Here is a 17,007-nt window from a genome sequence, read left to right as displayed (position 1 = left end):
TTAATGTGGCTTTGTCTTTGATGAACAAAACTATTTCTACATTTGTTGATTCATGTTAAACGTTGTTGAACAAGCAGCTTCCTCAGAATGCCTCTTTTCACCATTTGAAACTAGTAGTGTTTTTAGCACTCTGTTACAATATTATATATCTTTTTATTCTCATAATCTGTGGAGTTACTGCTTTCATTTGTCATCGTGTGTGACTGATGGCAGCCCCAGGGGAAGCTGAGCTGGAGCTTTGTGAATTGCATGAAGCAGCAGATGGAAATGTGGCCAGTGGGTTGATGCTGTGTTATTTCATTTGGCTGGAGTTGTATGAAGCCTGTAAACATGCTTTACGTTTTCTTGGTGTTATTGTAAAATCATGGTATTGTTGTAGATTAGTGCATTGTTTATCGCCTGTGGGGCAGTTTTCCATCTGCCCCCAACTAGGAAACCCTCACGGGTCGGGTCAGGGGAAGGCTGCTGTTGTACGCGACCCTTTGTAACTGCTCCTGCTGCATAAACCCAAACTTGTAGGGATGGTGAATTGCAGTTGTGTGCTGCAAGCTTGCTGCAAACCTTTGGTGGAATTTAAGGTATTATTGATTCAGGGAGCCTTCTGAAATGAATCAGCATAATGCGTGTTTGGGAGACATTAATTAAACAGTTCTCAGACTTACAGTGTTATTGTTCTTCTTTACTTGAACATTTTTAGGGAAGTTGGACTTCAGTCTAGTCAATTAAGTTTCAACTTAAACATGCAAATGCATACAGATTGTTGCATGATACGTTGTTGTCTGCACAGGAGCTCCAGATGCTTCGGATTAGCTGACAATGCAGATTTATTTGAGTATCAGATTGAAGGAAACAAAAAACAACTCAAGGATCAAACTTGTGACATGCGTTAGCGTCAAGCATTATTAAATCTGATTGCTTTGCTATTTTTTGTTGCACATTTAATTAATGTCAAGAATCGTTTTGAAAAATCACAGTCCTTCAATCCAGTTTGTCAACAATCGTAAATCACATTTTCATGTAGTCATAACCGTCACCTGTGACTGTCATCCTGCAAAACAACATTTCAATCTGACTTGGAATAAAGAATGATAGCACCAAACCGGGCTTATCGGGTTGTAGTTCTCACACATCTACACTGTATCTTCTTTTGCTCTCCATGTTGTTAGCTAAGCTTCGCTTAAATCACGTAGCTCAACCTGTACTTAACACCCCGCCTGACATTTATGAGAAACACGACTCCTCGGCGGTCGGTCGCTCGGCCCGACCAGACACTGAGATTGTGTGAACAAGGAGGCAAACGTGCAGGAAATCTCCTCGATTCCCTTGTTTTATTTTCTAACATCATGTCGCTTTTTTGGCCTTTCCCAAAGCCGGCCTGCGTCCGTCTCCACTGAGCATGCGCAATACGTGCGCGTCAAAATAGCAGCGCTGAGGGATCGAACAGATTCACCTTTTCTCAAGTTCACATTGGTGGCAGCGGCCGGGTGAGTTGTGGGAGTTTATTTGGCGCGCCGGAGCATCGGGAGTTCTCGGGTTTCGCGCGGTGGATGCGTCCGGGCCGTGCGCACGCACACACCTGTCGCTGTCTGTTGAGTCACACACACACACACACACACACACAGTGACACACACAGGCTGGCTGCTTCCAAAACCGAGCAGAAGAAGAACAAAATGAAGTCGGTGAGAAATGCTGAGAGTCTGGCTGAAGAGAATCGACGTACTCCGCGGTGCCGGGGGGTCATTCTAGGAAATCTCTAGCCAGGGGGTAATAAAGTCTTTTTTCGTATAGTGGAGGCTCGGTGGGATCCAGAGGGCAACCCAGGGGTAGCGAGTGCGGGTGGGGTCGGGTTGGGAGAGGGCAGGGTCAAGTTCCCGCTCGACACTTGGAAGCTGGTTAAAGTAGCCACCCAACCCTCCCCTGCCTCCTCCCGCCGCAGGCCAGGGACCCTATACATAGTAATGATGCTGCTCTTTAGCTGTCTAGCAGATGGTCACACTGCTGCTGCGAGGATCACTTTGCCTCAGATTCACCAGATTCTCTGGCTTCGGATCAAGAGAGGACTGCAGAGACAGACAGGAACACCGTTATAAGACCGTGTCTGTTGGTTGTCTGCACAGCTCATTACTTTTTTTATAATCTGATCACAGCGATCGGACCTTTGAGCAAGGGTTACTTATGTATTCACCTATGGATTTAAATTCCCCTCTCTGTATTTATTTAGAACTATATTGGCGTTATCATCCATCTTGCTCTTCCTCCTGTTGCTTCACACTGCTCAGATGACCGGATGGCATTCAGTGTATGTAACTCTCTGATCTCGGTGCACCGCTGAAGTTGCACCTTCAAAGTGAGCAGAAAACCCCATAATTATATGAATATGAGCAAGCCTGTACACTTGGTTGGCATTATTATTTGATGGCTTCCCGGCTTTTAGCTGCAGAATTTTGTCTTATCATTTAGCTCAATGGGCTACATATTCACACAAATAATCATCCGTTCATATAAAAGCCGTGGTGCATACGCACATGTAGAAACAGTATCCCGGCCGTGCTGGTTTCACAAGGCCTCCAGAATCCCAAACAGCTGAAAAGAAAGAGGAGTATTTACTCGATTTTAAAGAGGTGACAAGTCTTTGGTCATCCTGTGGACATATTGAGTTTCTCCCATCTGTAGCCTGGAACAACAAACTGTTTCTCCTCCATCACGTCCACCAGGAAAGCTGCGGCAGTGGTTCTGAGCCAAAGCGATGCTTTCTGCTGTCAGTAATCACCTCCCTGAAGCCCGCGGTTCGGTCAGGGGGAGGGTTTGAAGTGCCGCTGGTGGGAACGTGGTCTTTCATTTCCTTCATGACATTTAGCGGCACTGTGTTTCATTTTTAAATAGTAATCTAGTTTGTTTTTTTTCACTCCCACCTTGCTACGTGAACAGCTTGAAGCAAGAACTCTGAGTATCTGTTAGAAACTAGCTGCAGGATATTCGCACCTGTTTAATGTTAATTTGTTTTCTTATTGATTTCAGTCACTTTCTCCCCCACTTCAGGTTTTCGAGTTTCTCTGCAGGATAAAACTGGAGCATCATTTAATTTGTTTATATTTTACAGATGGTGAAATGGGTTTGCTGCCACTTAAAAGCGACTAATAGTTTCTCTTGGAAAGAAGGGCTCGTTAAAAAAAATAAGGGCTACAGTTTTGCGCGGTCTCACAGCTCTGAAATAGTTCTGACCTTTACTCGTGGACAGATGGAGCCTGCATCCCCTTGGTCTTATGCAGTATAAACTCACTGTTAAATTAGGTGCAGCATTAATTGCGCCCTTGCAGAGGTTTTGTTTAGTTTTTGCTGGAGATAATCTGAGAGATTTTCATTTAACGATGTTGTACTTTGCAGTGGTGTGAAATATTTCTATAATTCTGTTTCACTGTTTAGCTTCTTATTTGCAGCTTACTTTTTAACTCTGGTTTTTCTCTCAAGTAATCTCTAAATCCACAAATCATCAATCATTAAGTTATATCTTCTGAATCCAGCGGCAACCAGTGACGCTGATCTTTTCATGTAACTGCAAGCACACAAATCGAGCATGGCTCAACACTTAGTTTGTGGCTTTGTTGTTGAATTTTGTTGCTGTTGTGAGTGTGTTGTGATTCATGAACACGCCTCTCGTGTAGAGAGCATCAGAGACTTTATGCCTCCTACAAGGTCTGAACTTTTACAACTGTTGAAAGGAAGTTAAAGTCTGGCAGAAGATGGTTTTTGGTTTTCATTCATTTCAGTTTGAACAGCAGTGAGAAATTCCCACCTAAGGACTATTTCCTGATTATGATTATTATTATTATAATAGAGGAATCAATATAGATATTCATCACAATAGTTTCTCCACTAAGATGTTTGACCAGACAATTGCAATCACAATAAAATTTCCTTTTTTTTTATTTATTTTTTTTTTATGTGCATTGTCCTGCTGTTTGATATATTGTCACGGTCTCTTATCTCTCCTCTTGAGTCTGTGGGTGCTGCACAGCCTGTATCTAAATCTATTGAATTAATACTGCTGTGAAGGAGGTGGGAGCCACAACCATGGCAACCATCAGCTTAGATTAGTGTGGGACGTGAGCTGGCAGGAGGCATGCTCTCTCTCTCCCTCTCTCTCTCTCACTCTCACACACAATCATCCACTCACGCGCGCACACACAAACAAATCGATACCCGTGCGCGCGTTGCCAAATAGAGCCCGACCCACTCCTCCCTGACAGATACAGATGTTCATTTATTGGTTGCAGTGATTGATTGTGGTTTTCAGCGTTTCTGTATCAATACCACAGTGTGTGTTTACAGCTTTAGAAGTGATTTCAGTTCAAACCAGTTTTTTTTGTAGTTGCACACTATTTGGTTTTATATTCAGTTTTTCTTATTTTTGTCTCGAGAGTCTCTCCTTTTGATATGGTTTTTGTTTCTGCTCTGATTGTTGAGTTAAGTGAGAGTTTGCGCCAAAACACAATGTCAGGGTTTCATTTATTGGTTATTGTGATACTTTAATCTAGATTGTAGCAAGAAAAGCTGCTAAACACGAGGTTTTCTTCTGGCTTCCTCCCTGCAGGATGACGAGGTCGTGCTCCAGAGCGTCGCCACCATCCAGAAGGAGCATCGCAAGTTCTGCCTGGCCGCAGAGGGACTGGGAAACCGTCTGTGCTACCTGGAACCCACATCTGAAGCTAAGGTCAGGACGCCACTCGGCTTTGTTCAAGTGCTGTTAATTGAGGTCTAGCACCTCGTCAACGCCGTCCATTATGTTGTGGATGTGTTCCCATTTGACTGAGTGCTGCTTTTTAATATAATTATCGAACTCTTCTCTGTTGTCAGAGATATTCCTCCAGGAAATCCGAGTAATTCAGGATGTTGAAATAGGTCTTGACTCAAACCTGCCCAGGTTTTGAGTGTTGTTTTCTCTGTTAAATCCACAGGATACACAGAAAACTGCATGTGCATGACAATTGTAGGAACAGGGCACTGGCATTGTTTGATGCTGAGTAAGGCAAATCCCCTGAGTGCACACAGTTTTACTGGAAGAGAAAAAGAAGCATTTTCATTAAGAAAAAAAAAAACCATTCAATAATCTTTTTGACTGTTAATTTGGGGCTTATCAAAGCATAAATTAATTAAAAAAATGCATAGAAATGTGACGGAAATGTTTATATTCTCCAGATTCCCTGCAGGTTTGCCTTTAAACCCAAGAATCTGCAGTGAATATCAAAATGTGAATCCACAAAATAGTTTCTTTTTGCTCTCATCTCTTCTTACAATATTAGCAAAGACTTATATTATTGTGATATTGGGTCTTTCAGGGAATTGGATTAGGATCTTTCTCCATTTGGAAAGACAATTCCTCCCTTTCAGCTTAACAAGCAGCCTGCAGTCCTTGCTTCTCTTGGCATCCGTCTCCTGATCCAGAACGAATTAGGAAACCTCTCAGTAAAACCTGCTCGTTTATCCTTCATCGTTTGTGAAGAGCCGTTCTGACAGATATTGAAACGGAATGGTGTGTGCTTTGTGCCGGAGTGAGCCGCCCAGTCTGCAGGTTGTCACTGCTGCTGTGATCAGCCTGGTCTCTTCCGCCTTGGCTCCCTTCCCAACAAACAAACAAACAACTGACATTGTTCAGAGGATCATGTGCAGACGCTCGGCTCGTTTCTGCCGCAGACATCCCAGGGATAGGTCATGAGGCCAAAACTGACAACACAGTAACATTTTGTGGTAGTGTACTTGTATTTAATATTACATATTGTGTGTAGCTGAAGGATGAGTTTACATCCTGCTGTTGCTTCTGTTTTAGCAGCACGTCTCATTCTTCCGTTCAAAACAAAAGCAGTCTGGTAATCCACACGCACAGGAAAAAATAAGACGCGATGAGATGAAGCACGTCGTGTTAGCCCTGGAGAATAAGCCTCCTAATAGGAAGATAATTGTTGTATATCATTATGTGCATCATTACTCTCAGTTTCCAGTGATTACTCTGAAACATTTCACTGACAGTGATGTTTGCTGTCAGCCAGTGATCCGGTTTACATATGTCATGTTTCCACATGTCAGACTGTTAATCTCATGACTGAAACTGTTAAAACCCTGTGCTAACAGGATGCTTCATATGAAGTGAAATCAAATCCACTCTTCCTCCTGAGGAGCATGAGTTTCAGCCAGGTTTGAGGATATGAGAGCATGATTTTGCTCGCTCACCTGGAACCGTCTCTGAGCCTCCGGGCCTCACCTGCAGAGGCTGCCGGGAACAACTCTCACCTCTGCCAGGAGCGAACATGCTGTCGCCCTGTAGCTGATTGCAGGTGTTGACATCTCAGTAAGAGAAATGTACCGTCTTCTGTCAGCCCGCTGCTGCAGTGGGTTCAGAAACACGAGTTACTGCGCTGATCAGTCACTTACACCCCACTCATTCAGGTTTTTATTCCATTCCACTTCAAATGTAGTTTCTGTTTCATGTGTCTGGTTTCCTTTCCATTTTTGTCATTGCCTGGGCAAGATATCTCTAAAAACCTCCTAAAACCTAAGTGATTATAACTGTATTTCTGTTTTTTTTTTTTTTTTTTTCAGGTACTGGTAGTCTATTTTATTGAACTAAGAGTTTCTTCAAAGAGACGACACTTGAGATTTTTCAAAAGGAGAATATTTAGTAAAATGATATCGCCTTGAGCAGTTAGCCTTGAAAAGTTAAAGTAACTCTGTGTCTCCACTGGATTTCCCTTGTTGATCTCTTCAGAGGATTTTTTTCACATGGCTTTGGGCAACTAGTAATTATACATTTGGAAATACACACTACAGCTCATATTTTATCCGTTTGCTCTCTCTGTGGAGTGTGAAATAAACGTGTCTATTTAAAGCCAAGCTGTGGCCTCAGACGCCGCCTCTGCTGCGCCCGGACACGGCTGGAGGAAGACGTACGATAATTGGAAAATTGGTGGTGAATAATTCATAAGAGGTGTGAGACTTGCAGCAGGTAGCGAGTTATCGCAGGAGAAGGCTGCACGACGGCTCAGGTGGAGCTTCAAAATGTTCTCAAAAGACAAAAAACAAGGATAATCGAGACGGCTACTTACTAGAGTTTGTTGTCAGCGTGAGCTAAACCGTGAGCGTTAGAGAGGTCAGAACTGGGCTGCTGGTTTCAGTGCTGGCTCAACTGGATCCGCACACACACACACACACACACACACACACACACACACACACACACACACACACACACACACTGTGTTGTTGGCAGTTCCCGTGCATGTCTGTGTTCCGTTACAGAGCAGCCCCGTCCTCATTATCACCCAGCAGCCCCTCCACTCTGCTCACATTTCTCGCTCCACTGCGGAGGTCAAAGGTCGGCTGCTTGTGTTTCTGAGCCGGGGAAGGCCCCCCCCCCCTCGCCCCGCCATCCTCTTCTCTGTTTCGGTGGAAGGTGCTGCGTGTGTTATATAAAGCCGACTGCAGATAAACACGGTTATACAGTATATGTAATGAACATCAGTCAGGATGTGTGTGGGAGTTACCGACTTCTGTTTGTGTTTACTTTCAGCGGTGCAACATTAATCAACAGTGCCATCTAGCACTAACCAAGTTAATTGTTACAGATACAGAAAATGTTCATGTTTGCACGGATTCTGTTGAGGAGGGTAACTTACAGGCCTTTAGCGAAGCTGAAAATTCAATTTCTCCCTCTTTCAGATCCTCTCTTTGCACTGGATCCGTGTTTAATCGCCTCTATAATATACACTCCCTTTGTCGCAGAAAATATTTGATCCCTGAATATTTTATAATCATCAGTTATTACTGAACTCATCCAAGCACAGCAGATGTGGGTTTCATCTGACAGTATGGAGCCTTATTATAGCGGGGAGTTAAACAACGCTGCTTTCTGAGCAGCAGTCAAAGTAATTATCGGCCATTGCGGCTCCGGGCTGCACACCTTCCTGACAGCCCTCCTCATGTTCCCCTGCCACTTGTTAGCAACGCACCGAGATGGCAAACCAGTCCAAAGTTAACACAGTTATTAATGGGCACTAGTTCTGTGTGTTGTTTAGCCATTGAGTTTTCCTGTCTCACATTTAAATAAAATTCACTAAATGAAGATGAATTTTTAAAAATCAAACAAATATATGAACGTGTCTTTGTCAACACCAGTTGTGTGAATATCTTGTTCCAAAGTTAACAATAAGGGCAGAATAGTTAGAAGATGGGTAAGAGCAGCGTTAAAACGCCCCTGAATATAGAAGGTGTTGTGCTGGTGGCAGTTTGATCTCGTTGATCCACATGAGAAGTTTGAGCTGCTCGGTGTAATCAGATACGACAGACGAGTCATTATAGAAAGATGTCGGAGCACGTAGTGCGGTTTTCTGCGAATCGCAGGGGAAAAGGGATCCACACTGAGGTGAATGATGTTAAGCCTGATCGGTGTTTGTCATCTGCAATTGAAGCGTGTTCAGAAGCGTTTTGCTGTGAGGTCTGATTCAAATACAGCCCGGTGTTTTTCACTGAGAGAGATGAGGCGCAGATATTTGCATTTTTTTTTGTTCTTTTGCCTAAAGTAAATGATCACTACCTTTTCATCTGAGGTTTCCTTCTTTTGTCCCTCCCCCTCCCCGTCCTCCTGTCCTGCAGTATGTTCCTCCAGACCTGTGTATTTGTAACTTTGTGCTGGAGCAGTCCCTGTCGGTGCGGGCCCTGCAGGAGATGCTGGCTAACACGGGACAGAACAGCGAAGGGGTGAGTGTCTCCCTCTATCCAGCTCAGATCAGTCTGCTTCCTGTCTGCGACACACACCCACACACACACACATCAAGATGTCCTTGAGTGTTTTTTTTTTTTTTAAATAGTACCCGTGGTCAATCCTTGATCTTGCTTGTTAAGATTGCAACATAAGCAGAAGAGATATCTTCTTTAAAAGACCTTCATCCCATGTGGACACAATATTTAAAGCAAAAAATAGATTATTTTAATCTGATCTAAAAGAGTTCTTCTCTTCAAATGCTGGAATCGCTCCTGAATTACATCATTTTGAATCACAATTAATTTACTGCCAAAGTGAAGCTTTCAAAGGTTCAGCACTGTTCTGATATCTCTGGATTAAAAAAAGAAAAAAAAAAGAAAAAAAAAAAGCCATAATGCCTTTGCTACTGCTCCCAGAACGATGCTTTCAGTACAACCTTTAAGTACAATTCTGTGATGTTATTCCAGTGATTTAATTCTTCTTTGGGTTATTTCTATATTGCAACAATATTCCTTATTTATACATCGTATTCCTTTGTAAAGATTGATTATTTCCTTCTCCAATTGTGCCACATTTGTAAAGAACGGATGCATTTGTGGGATGAGGAGTATAATGATAAAATATGTTATTATCGCTTTTCAGAAAACTCAGTAAAAGTGAAGAGATGTCAGTTGTGCTCATTAAAAAGTACCATATCTTTTCTGCCAATGCCAAGCAACTTTTCTCAGCTTTTCTTTTTGTTCCTTTTTATACAAACTTTAGATGCAAATTGGTAGAATTTATGCTTTTGTTTTGGGAAAGCTCTCAAGTAAACCCTTACTTCACAAAGAAATACCAACCCTTCGGTGAAAAAGGAAACCTAACCACCAGCAGCCCTCAACTTTGACCTATCTTTTTAAATAAAATAAAATATTCTGAGAATCTCTTTGTAAATGCATTTGTTTTGAAGCATGCAGAGTTTGAGTTGTCAAGAGTTTTGGTTTCAGCTGGAGGAACTGAATTGCCAGAACAGAGTTTGAACCAGACAGACGGACCACACGAAATGACTTTGACATCTTCACCAGAGGTTTTATTCTCTCTCTGGAATTGAAAAAAAAAAGGCGTCACCTGTGAGTGCCGTGCTGCGTCCCCAGCACCCGTTTCCCCTCCGCTCTCTAGATTTTACACTAAACTGTGTGAGCCCCTCCCTTCAGGCTCTGCTCCGGGCCGCTCGCCACGTTTAATAAGACAGGTAAGTCATCGCGGATCTGAGCGGATTTCTTCTGGAGTGTCATAGATAGCACTGAAGCACTCCGATGGGCTACGTGTGGTCTGTGAAGCCCCCCCATCAGATGCTCACCTCCACTCATTCTGCCGTGCTCTAACAGAGTCATTCCATGTGTCATTTAACCTCATCGCCCATCACTTCAAACCACTAAAGGGAGAGATCATGACATAAAGTTAACGTCATCACTTGGATCAACTGTTGAACCCTTTCCTCCATATATGTTTTGGGAAAAACAAAGAGAAAACAGTGCCTCCATCTTTAATGGATCCGAACATTAATTTGGACCCAAAAAACCACCTGCTTGTTAGTCATGTGTTTTTTCTTTTGTTTTTGTTTTTTTTAATTCTTTTTTAATCACTGTTCTCACTGGATCCACATGGTCTGTGTTCACTTAGAAAAGATTAGTTTTTCTGTTATTCCTACACTAGTATCAAAGAGCTGAAATAGTTCAGTTTAAAAAAGTTAAAATATGGAAAATTTAGAATGAATTTGGGGAAGAAATGAAAGAAACCTTTATTGAAAGCTGCAAGTAACAATTATTCACATTTAATTAAGGCAGATTTATTTTTTGATGATTTCAAGTTTTATCCTCAAGAACTGTTCATTAGCATTTCAGTCAGACAAGTAAAGGAGCCCTATCATGAAAAATGGACTTTTCTGAGCTTTTAGCATTGTTAGTGTTTCATTACGTCAATCAAACTTCACTTAAATTGTTATTTCTCTTCATTCATGCATATTTGAGCAATCTATATAAATGTTCAGTCCAAGCTACTTTCACACACTAGTTCCACAAGATGGCAGCGCGTTAGCACGTGCCGCCACCGTCAGCGCGGGGTCTATGTATTGTACATCTTTGGTCGTCGTGAACATGCCGTCATGCCGGTTCCGGGATAAAGTGATAAAATGAGCGTTGCCAGTAGAGGCGTGGGTAAGTGAATTCTGCTTGTTTTGGACTTCTGTGTTTGGCAGACTCCTAAAAGCATGATATGGCTCCTTTAAATTACATTTCATTTCCAAAAAACAGTCCACAAATTAAGTATTGTGTGACGCCTAAAGACTATTCCAAGTTTTAAAGCTTCAGTCACAGAAAAATCTCTGACGACCAGTAGTGATCAAAATAGCTGGACATTTTCCGCTGGACTGAGGAGTTTTATGGAGACTGAGGAGATTTATATTATTATCATCCCACATTTAAAGCAGACCTATGTGTTTTTGTGGAACAGAGATGACAGCGCTATTATAGCATGGATTATTGTACAGTACAGCTGTAGCGGTTCCCAAAACCCGAGCATCACAGTGATAAAATCCCTCTGCGGCGATGGAAGACAGTCAGAGGTGTGCACTGTGCCGGGTTGTTCTGGCCGCCGCTGTACTTTGACGCTCAACGCAGCTGTCTGGCACACACAGTTCCCTAAATGTCTGTTCTGTATATGGCTCGGGTCTCTTTCTGCTGGAGAACCAGGCCTGCCTTGTTATTAGCCTGGGTAGCAGATTTGTTTTGTGCTCAACAGTGCAACATTGTTGGCTGGCCTTGCTTGGCAAGACAACATGATGTTGGCGAGAATACAAACTCTCTGGTAGCAAGGCTAATACATCATCCCCCTCATACGCCCCGCTGCAAGGGCTCATTCCTCATTATTGCTGCTCTCAGATTTGTGTAATTGACTGCTATACATCTCCATAACGCATTCTTTCCGTCTGTATTTGTGTGTTATTAGAGTGCTGACCTTGAAAAATGGGTAGGTCCATCAGTTTGTTCATCCATCATGTTGTCGGCGTGCATGACAGACGTGCGAAAGGGTTGAACTCCTGACACTTTCCCTTAAAGCAGTGACTGATTCTTGATTGTCATAAAAGCTGCGTTTATAGGCATATGCGTGCAGCTGGGGATAGGTGCCGCATTGAAATGATCATCAGCTCAAACGCCAGTACATTAAAAGTCTTTCAGCTCACCTCACATTGAGCAATTGAACATTAAAATGACATGTGTTTCCTGGGGGGGGGGGATTCCTTCAGGACTATAAATTAAGCTTTCGCCTCATCACAGCTCAGCATATTCACTTTCCCCGAGTCAGTCCGGAGACAATCAATTAGCTTGTCACAGACGTCTCTGCACCTTAACTTATGGCAATCCTGAAATAGACGTGCGTCGGTGCGGTCACCTTGTACACTGGAGTCAAATGCTTTGCCTGGCCTCTGTGAAGACTACCTTGTGTCCAAGTGTGCAAGTCCTTCAAAGAGAAAGTGTCTGATTTTCAACTGCTTAAAACACCCGTCATACAGTTTTGTGTTTTTTTTTTTTTTTTTTAAACTAAGCTTCAACATCATAGAGCTTGTGCTGTAAACTTAGAAGTTTGCATCTTAGCAGTGAATTAATGACATTTTGAAACGTAAAAGAAGTCTCTGGAAACCCACACATTGACAAAAAAGAAAAAAAACTCACTTTGGTTTGGGTGTGCTGCTCTGTTTTCTCTGGGTTTGGTCTCTAACATCATTTAATTTTAAGGGTTTTAACAGAGGAAATGTCCTGAAATCACTTTGGATTTCAGAGTGTTAACATGCAATAATGTCCTTTGATATTCAACATTCCCACTGAAACGTTTTAGGATGATTGATGTTGATTTTTTTTTAATTTGCCTGTGACTGTCAAACCTGACACATCATTTTTTTTTTTTTTTTTGTATAAGCAGCACATTTCAGCAACAATCTCTCTCTCATTCTCCAGATGATTTGAAGGACAGGGCACATAATATGTACATAAGAAACACTTAATCTGATGGTACTTAGCAAATGAGTCTGGCATGACATGCCTCCAGAGCCTGTGGAAAATTGATTAGTGTGCGATTTTCCCTCCTTTCATCGTTCCCTACAAGATAAGCTTGTGATATTAAGTGAACATTTAGATGGATTACTTAGTCATGGTGCGGTGTAATAGCTCTGTCGCTCTCTGGGAAAGAAAAACCAGCCACGGGTTAGAGTCCTGTAAAGCTAAGCTGCCTTGAAAATGAAGCAAGCGTTTGGAAGATTAATTGATTAGAGTCATGGAAAATTGACCCGCCTCACTCCCTCTGTTGGTCAGATGATCCCAAAGTCCAAAGCAACATGAAGTGACAGTTTGATATTTTGCCAAAAGGATGGAGATCAAAACAAAACTGAACTACAGGACATACAATCAAAAAAAAAACAGTCATCGCTGGGTCCTCACCGTTTCAATAATTTAAAAGTTTCTCTGTTTCTGATGCAGAAGACACCAAACATAGACGTATGAGTTGAAATCTGCCTCCCGTATATTCACTCATTGTTCACATTGTGATCATTAAAATAATCATATCTCGATGGATTCTCATTTTCTCCCTGTTTGGCTTGTGACAAATGACTGTGGTTGCAAACCCCTGCCAAAATCCTTGAGCGCAAATGAGACCCACACACACGGATGTGAAGGAGTCTGCTTAGATAAGTGTGCGTTGATCTCATTTGCCTTTTGGCATTTTGGCAGGGATTTGACACGATGACTGATTTTTCCAGCAAAGCGGTTATTTCTAAGGTTTCTGCCACCGTGCGAAATGAATGTGCTGCGGCGTTCCAACTGAGACGCTTGTGTCTGAGGCTGCTGAGCCTGGTGTGGAGTCATCGATCAGCCTGAAACGTTAAAAATGATCACCTCCAAGAATGCAAAGCGCAAGATGCACTGCTCGAACAGAGACTGTGTTTTATTTATTTTTGATAAAAATTTCAATCAAGTATACAGATAATGAATTAATCTAATGAAGTTTTCGCCTTGAGTATCGTGGTTCATGGTTAGAAACTTTTATACATAGACACCTGCTAGTCCATGCAAAATATCACAAACAAGAAATACATACGGTTCTCCTCACAGTCTTTTTAACGGCTTACTGCCTTTAAAGCTCAGTTTATTGCTTTTAAAAGTAAATAATTGCATCTTCTTCAGATATAGTAACTTTTTATTTTGTGCCCTGAAGTGTTCACTGAATATCCAGTGATCAACATGTCGCGATTCTGTCATTTACAATTCACCACAATTTCAATAAATGATATTTAAGTATAAAGTTAAAAGAGAGGATTGGTTAATTCACTATATTGGTTTTAAGTAAGTGGACTATAGTCAGGAATTCACTCTTCACACATAGCTTTAAAAATAGCTCCAGTTCCTCCTGTGTAGGTGTTAAATTAAATATAAACTTTTAAAGGAACACATGACAGGCCCCAACAGGGCTGGTTTTTACAACAACAACCTAACTCACTGTTTTTAGACGAGGGATTTATTTAGAAAAGTGAAACAGAACAAACAAAAATGACAATATTCACCCGACATCTCCCTGTGTCCCACATGCTTTCCTAAAATCTTTCAAAAGATATCGATCACAGTCAGCAGGCCAAGCTGTTTAGCATTGTGTGTTTATAACGGGAGAGGAACCAAACCAAAGGTCACAGTTCCTGGCAGTGATGTATCTGCAGGCCTGAAATACAGTCAGTCCCCCCCCTCCCTCTCCCAGCTGTTGCCGGATAGTGGATACTCTTCCAATTTTTCTTTCGATTCAGCCCTCCGTTTCCTTTCTCGTCTGCCATCTGGGAGCGTCTTTGAACAAGCTCGGGGTCAGATTGTGGGGACAGTAAGGAGTTCCTTTTAGGTCACTTTAAATGTGGCCCCCCTGTCCCGCAAACTTGCAAATTAACATTGACAGCTGGGCAAGAAGATAGCCTCGACGCATTGCCTGCTGGGTAAACGGTGGGTGGTGCAGCGGAGGCAGTTGTTTTGATTAGCGTATGGGTTTTAGTGTGCGACGCCGCGGCGTCTTCAGTTTGGAAAAACTCCTCTCTTCTCTGTGAGGTTTCTTCTCACAGTTATTCTTTAGTTGTTGAACGACTGTACATACAATATTCAGTCAAACATCTGAAGGATAATTTCTTCTCCAGTTCAAACTACACTAAATACGATGAAAGGCCAATTGTTAACTTTGTATTTGTGGAAAGATTTAAAAAGCATAGTATTAATCCGAAACTTTGAGGTTGTAAGATGTGGTTCTCCTTTTGGTTATGAAACTAACTGAGCCTTTCCTCCCCTCTCCTCCTCCTTTCCTTTTAGCATGTTTTAATCTGGTAGACTGGCCGCGCAAATGTATGAAGGACAAATATGACATTGCCTGTTTTCGTAGACGTACCATCAGATAGTGAGATCACACATTATTCATAAGGGGTTCTGTGAAAACCTCACTAAGTAAGTGAGCAATTATGACAATAACAAGAAAAGTAAATTCAATTACTATGTTACTGGTTGAACCCAGTTTTGTTGGGATTTGACTGTGTGACCCCCAAACTGAAAGGACTTGTGTGTCTGCTTGAACTCCACTTAACATGATGTGAAATTGTAACAGTGTCGTAGTAACCATAACAGTAGCTTTCTATTTTTAAAGAGTATAAATATATTCATTATGATAATTCTATTGGGTTCAAAGTGAACAGGGGTCATTACTGACGCTGAAATCATGTTGATCCAACTTCAGAAGTCGGTTCAGGTTAAATTGTCACTTTTTTCAGCGTCTTCTCTTATTTTTTATTTCTGCTGCTAGAGGTTGATTAAAAAGGTGAGTACTGATTTTTTTTTTGTTTTGTTTCTGATCCACTGTAATGAAGACAAAAACCAAAAAAAAAAAAAAACCCTCCCCTTCTTGTTTCTTCTTGACTATCTCCTCACATTTCCTCGGGCATTTTGCTGTCATACGTCACACTTATTCTTGCTTGTCCCAAGAATGAACAAGCTCTTTCTGAGTGTGTTACCGTACGTGTTTCTGTTGACCGTGAATGTGGTTTTGTGTGCTTCCGTCCTTCTTTTTCTCCCGTCTCGTGTCCTGCTTGCTCTTGGAATGGAGATCCCAGTTGAAAAGATTGAGTCCGGTTGCACTTTACTCACACAGGGCGTAAAGCAAAAGGACGTTAATGTCTGACACAGAGGTGGAGGTACTAACGTAGACTTACAGACGCCGCTCGTCAGGCCTGACAGGCGCCAGAGGTGAGGGATGCTCGGGAGTGTTATTAAACCTTTGAATGTTTGTGTTTATGCAGGCGGGTCAGGGGGGTGGACACCGGACCCTGCTCTACGGTCACGCCATCCTCCTTCGCCACTCCTTCAGTGGCATGGTGAGTATCAGCAACTTCCAAAACTGAGTGTAACCTGCTGAAATTAGGACTGACACTGTGTGGATCAGATGCCAGTTTTCTTTAATCGGCTATCTCTGCATTCTGCCTGCTTGTTTTTAGTATTTCGCCTTGAGCCGGCGCTAATTCCTCTTTTCCCTCACCAGTACTTGACCTGCTTGAAAACTTCAAGGTCTCTGACCGACAAGCTGTCGTTTGATGTCGGACTGCAGGAAGACTCAATAGGTAGAGTATGACTAGCGGACACTTCGCCCAGATCACTGAGCTCCGTATCAGGCCGACTTCACCTTGAGATTCAATCAGCACTCGAGGGAGAAATACCGTCTCAGTATGCTCTGTGTGTGTGTGTGTGTGTGTGAGTGAGCAGATGTGCTGCATTTGACATTTGAATCATCGACAGGCAAACGGCTGTTTGTCAAGTAGAATTATTTCCTCTGCTCCATCATTTTTTTTTTTCAATCTGTGGAGAGTTCTATGCTTTTTGCTCCTCAGGGTCACGTGAGTTATGGGACGTGCGCCACACACGGCCTGCCGCTTCGTAGATCTGTTCGACTTTATTTCTCCTCGTGGTCAGAAGTGTAACTGCTGGGAGTGTGTTTGTGTTGCCAGGAGAGGCTTGCTGGTGGACCATTCACCCTGCATCCAAGCAGAGATCAGAGGGAGAGAAAGTCCGCATCGGGGACGACCTGATTCTTGTCAGCGTGTCTACAGAAAGATACTTGGTAAGTGTATTTTTACCACAGTAAAGCCTCCAAAACCCTCCAGTGAAACCATTTACATCACAATGAAATCCAATAACTGGGAGGACTCGGA

The 17,007-nt window shown here is 42.4% G+C and overlaps 1 protein-coding gene across 1 annotated transcript in view; it reads left to right on the top strand.

Moving 5' to 3' along the window:
* Nucleotides 1-17,007, top strand: part of ryr3 (ryanodine receptor 3) — a 104,768-nt gene that overhangs the window by 7,171 nt on the left and 80,590 nt on the right. The window contains exons 2-7 of the mRNA XM_030110457.1: nt 4,593-4,712; nt 8,645-8,749; nt 15,609-15,623; nt 16,102-16,176; nt 16,341-16,419; nt 16,804-16,916. Coding sequence (XP_029966317.1) covers nt 4,593-4,712; nt 8,645-8,749; nt 15,609-15,623; nt 16,102-16,176; nt 16,341-16,419; nt 16,804-16,916 — 507 coding nt within the window. The remainder of the gene's footprint in view (nt 1-4,592; nt 4,713-8,644; nt 8,750-15,608; nt 15,624-16,101; nt 16,177-16,340; nt 16,420-16,803; nt 16,917-17,007) is intronic.

Source organism: Salarias fasciatus, chromosome 15 (genome assembly GCF_902148845.1).
Source record: "Salarias fasciatus chromosome 15, fSalaFa1.1, whole genome shotgun sequence".
NCBI lineage: Eukaryota > Metazoa > Chordata > Actinopteri > Blenniiformes > Blenniidae > Salarias > Salarias fasciatus.
This window is presented reverse-complemented; position numbering and strand designations above follow the sequence as displayed.